We start from the raw sequence: 4010 nt of genomic DNA, 5'->3' as shown, positions 1-4010 counted from the left end.
GTATTGCGGGAGAAAGAGTTGTATGCTAAATTCTCCAAGTGTGAATTCTGGTTGTCTTCTGTGTCCTTCTTGGGGAATGTAATTTCGAAGAAAGGTATCATGGTGGATTCGCAAAAATTCAGGCAGTCAGGGAATGGGCTAGGCCCACATCAATGACCGAAATTCGTAGTTTTGTGGGTCTGGCTAGCTATTATCGTCGGTTCGTGAAAGGGTTCACCGTTATTGCTTCTTATTTGATTCGTTTGACTCAGAAAGAGGTACTGTTTCAGTGGTCCGACGAGTGAGAGGAGGGCTTCCAAAAGCTCAAGACTTTGTTGACTACAACGCCTATTCTACCATTCCCAGTGGAGGGAAAGGATTTTGTTGTTTATTGTGATGCTTCACGTTTTGGTTTGGGTGTTGTTTTGATGCAGGAAAAGAAGGTGATTGCTTATGCTTCTCAGCAGTTGAAAGTGCATAAGAAAAACTATCCTACTAATGACTTAGAACTGGCAACAGTGGTGTTCGCGCTAAAAATTTGGAGGCACTACTTGTATGGTGTCCATTGTGAGGTGTACGCTGATCAACACAGTTTGCAGCATGTGTTCACTCAGAGGGATCTGAACTCTAGGCAGCGGAGATGGATGAAACTGCTGAAAGATTATGACATCACCATCTTGTACCATTCTGGTAAAGAAAATGTAGTGGCTGACACGTTGAGCAGGAAGTCGGCTAGTATGGAAAGTCTGGCTCGTTTAATTTCTTTAGAGCGTCCGTTAGCTAAAGATGTTCAGACTTTGGCTAACAGTTTTATAAGGCTGGATATTTCTAACACGGGCAGGGTGTTGGCTTGTGTTGAGGCTCGATCATCATTTCTAGAGCAGATTAAGGCTAAGAAGTTTGAGGATGCTAAGTTGTGTAAAATTCGTGACAAGATGTTGCGAGGTGAGGCTGTGATCGATGAAGAAGGGGTGCTGCGGATTAAAGGGCGAGTTTGCGTGCCACGTGTGGGTGATTTGATTAAGACCATTCTGATAGAGGTTCACAGTTCGAGATACTCTATCCATCCTGGCGCTAATAAGATGTATTGCAATTTGAGACAACACTACTGGTGGACTAAAATGAAGCGTGATATAGTGGAATTTCTTGCTCAGTGTCTGAACTGCCAACAGGTAAAGTATGAACATCAGAAACTTGAGGGTACACTTCAGAGGATGCCCATTCCTGAGTGGAAGTGGAAAGAATAGCAATGGATTTCGTGGTTGGTCTTCTGAAGACGTTGGGGAAGTTTGATTCTATCTGAGTTATTGTTGACAAATTGACTAAGTCTGCCCACTTTATTTCGATGCGGATAACTTATGATGCAAAGAAATTGGCCAAGATGTACATTCGTGAGGTGGTTAGGCTACATAGGGTTCCTATCTCCATTGTTTCCAACAGGGGCACGATGTTCACATCTAGATTTTGGGAGTATTTGCATGAGGAATTGGGTACTAGGTTGGACCTTAGTATAACTTTCCACCCTCAAACTGACAGCAGTCCGAGCGGACTATTCAGGTTCTTGAAGATATGCTTCAGGCTTGTGTAATAGGCTTTGGGGGTCATTGGGATCAGTTCTCGCCATTGGCTGAGTTTGCATATAATAATAGCTACCACTCGAGCATTGGTATGGATCCGTTTGAGGAGTTGTATGAGAGGAGGTATAGGTCTTCTATTGGGTGGTTTGATGCGTTTGAGGTGAGACCTTAGAGTACGGATCTTATGAGATAATCCTTAGATAAGTTGAAGGTGATTCAAGCTAAGCTTCTGGCATTAAAGAGTAGGAAAAAAGAGTTTGCGGACTGCAAAGTCAGAGTTCTTGAGTTTGGAGAGGGAGAATAAGTGTTGTTAAAAGTCTAACCCATAAAGGGTGCGATGAGGTTTGGGAAGAAGCGCAAGCTTAGCTCGAGGTACATTGGACCGTTTGAGATTCTCAAACGTGTGGGGAAGGTAGCTTATAAGTTGGCTTTACCTCTGGGTCTATCAGCGTTCATCTGGTATTTCACGTTTCGTTGTTGAAGAGGTACCACGGTGACGGTTCGTACATAATCTGTTGGGATTCGGTGTTGCTAGATGAGAACTTGTCATATGAGGAAGATCCTGTTGCCATCTTAGATAGGGATGTTCGCAAGTTGAGGTCTAATAAAATAGCCTCCGTGAAAGTTCAGTGGAAGAATCGCCTGGTGGAGGAAGCTACTTAGGAGACAGAATTTGATATGCGTAGCAAGTGTCCTCCGCTTTTAGCCGAGACAGGAATTTTTCCCTAGATTTCTCATCCTTTTCCGTTCGGGGACGAACGTTGTTTTAATTGGTATCTGGTGTAACGACCCTCCTGGTCATTATGGAAAATTTAGGATCGCCCCACCAAATAGAACCTTCCTAAGGGTAGAACGAGCTAACAGAAACTCGATTCTATAAGTCTAAGAACTGAAAACTTGACTTGTTTGTGATTTTTGTTTGATTGTGTGGAGTCCATCTGGGGGTGACGTAGGAAAGTAGAACTCTGTTAGGAATTCCGAGGCCACGGGGGGATTCGTATGGTGTTTTTATGTCTATGTGCATGTTTTATTTATGTTTGTGTGGCCTCAGATGAAATGTTGAGTGGTAGAGTTGAAAAACTGTGAAAATTGCGAGCTTACTGCCTCAGTAGTACCGCTGTGGCGGGGGTGAGCCCTCGCCGCTAGCGGACAGTCAGGTTCCATTGTGTCTGCTATGGCGGGCACGGGACCGCTATGGCGACGTTACTATAGCTGGGTCAAGCTGGCCATGGCGGAGGTCAGGATTAGCGTGGCCCGCTATCCACAGCGGCGTAACGACCGCTGTAGCGGTCGATGGAAAATAATAACCATGTTTTAAACACTTACTTCCGAATTCTTTATTCATAAAACTCCAAAACATTTCCCCATAAGCACCTAAGGCGAATTTCTAAGCTAGGGTAAGAATATTCTTAAGAGGTAAGTCTCAACCATTCCCTTCAATCATTACGTTATCATCTTCATGATTATCATCCCTTTTATGGGTCTGCAATGGTAAATTAGCAGTAATAACCCTAGAAACTAATAAACCTTCTAAAATTGATGGGTTATGATTGCTATCATGTGTTTATCGTCTAATGGCTTGGGTTATCTCCTTTTAATCATGAATTGATCCATTAGAGCCATGAACTAAGTAAATTGAGACTTAGGATTTCATAAAAATGGTAGCTTGACCATGGAAACTGCTTGTAATTGATGTGTTGATTAATTTTTTTTATAAATTGATGATTAGTGGTTACTAAGGCCATTGTTAGGTGCTGTTGCACCTAGAAATCATTCACCCATGGGAATGGGGCTAAAGGGAAAAGTGTTCTTGAATTAATTTTGTGACTAGAGTAATTGTGACTCATTGAGCATTCTTATTTCTAGACTTTGAGCATTTCTAGGATTTATGGAAGGGAAAAGATGTAGCAGAGTGATTTGTGTTGTTCTAGCTCTACGTTTGAGGTAGGTTACAGTCTACTTGAGTTAGACTTTGATTACTTGATTGTATGTGTTGTGAATTCAATAGGAGAAAGCATGTCTAGTCTTCAAACATGATGTGTGCGTGGTTGATCTCCTATTTGAAATTGATGAGTGACAGTGTGGGCTTCGTGCCACTATTCATTATGTTGAACCTCCCGTTTGATGTTGTTGTGATGAGAAACTAATATGATCTTCTCGGTGAAATTGTGATACAAAATGATGATATGAGCATTAATAATAAGAGGGCAAGAAATACTATTATGTATAGATATATGAAAAGGCATATTTGACCGACATGAGGATTGTGACCTATTTTATGGGCTCGTGGTCCGAGGTTCGTTTTGAAAATGAGTGGTACATGATGTGGACCGCGTCCGAGGTTCTTTCCAGAGCAGAGGATTTATGGCTCGAGTCTGATGAGTATCCGGAACGAGTGGTACATGGATACCATGGGTCCCCTGCAGATCATGACTACTGAGCAATGACATCAAT

At 42.4% G+C, this 4010-nt stretch overlaps 1 protein-coding gene across 1 annotated transcript; it reads left to right on the top strand.

Annotated features, from left to right (window-relative positions):
- Positions 1-914: 914 nt before the first annotated feature.
- Positions 915-1728, top strand: LOC132608102 (uncharacterized). Its single transcript, XM_060322175.1, has 2 exons — positions 915-1151; positions 1516-1728. The coding sequence occupies exons 1-2, from the start codon at positions 915-917 to the stop codon at positions 1726-1728; spliced, it is 450 nt and encodes a 149-aa protein (XP_060178158.1).
- Positions 1729-4010: the final 2282 nt, after the last annotated feature.

Source organism: Lycium barbarum, chromosome 8, assembly GCF_019175385.1.
Source record: "Lycium barbarum isolate Lr01 chromosome 8, ASM1917538v2, whole genome shotgun sequence".
NCBI classification, from domain to species: Eukaryota; Viridiplantae; Streptophyta; class Magnoliopsida; order Solanales; family Solanaceae; genus Lycium; species Lycium barbarum.
Note: the sequence above shows the minus strand (reverse complement) of the source record. Positions and strands in the feature narration are given on the sequence as shown.

Excerpts from the sequence above, each read along its gene's own strand:
- LOC132608102 (XM_060322175.1), top strand. The coding sequence starts at position 915 with ATGTTGCGAGGTGAGGCTGTGATCGATGAAGAAGGGGTGCTGCGGATT. Across the intron at positions 1,152-1,515 it reads AGTGTCTGAACTGCCAACAG|CAGTCCGAGCGGACTATTCA; the intron begins GTAAAGTATGAA and ends TCAAACTGACAG.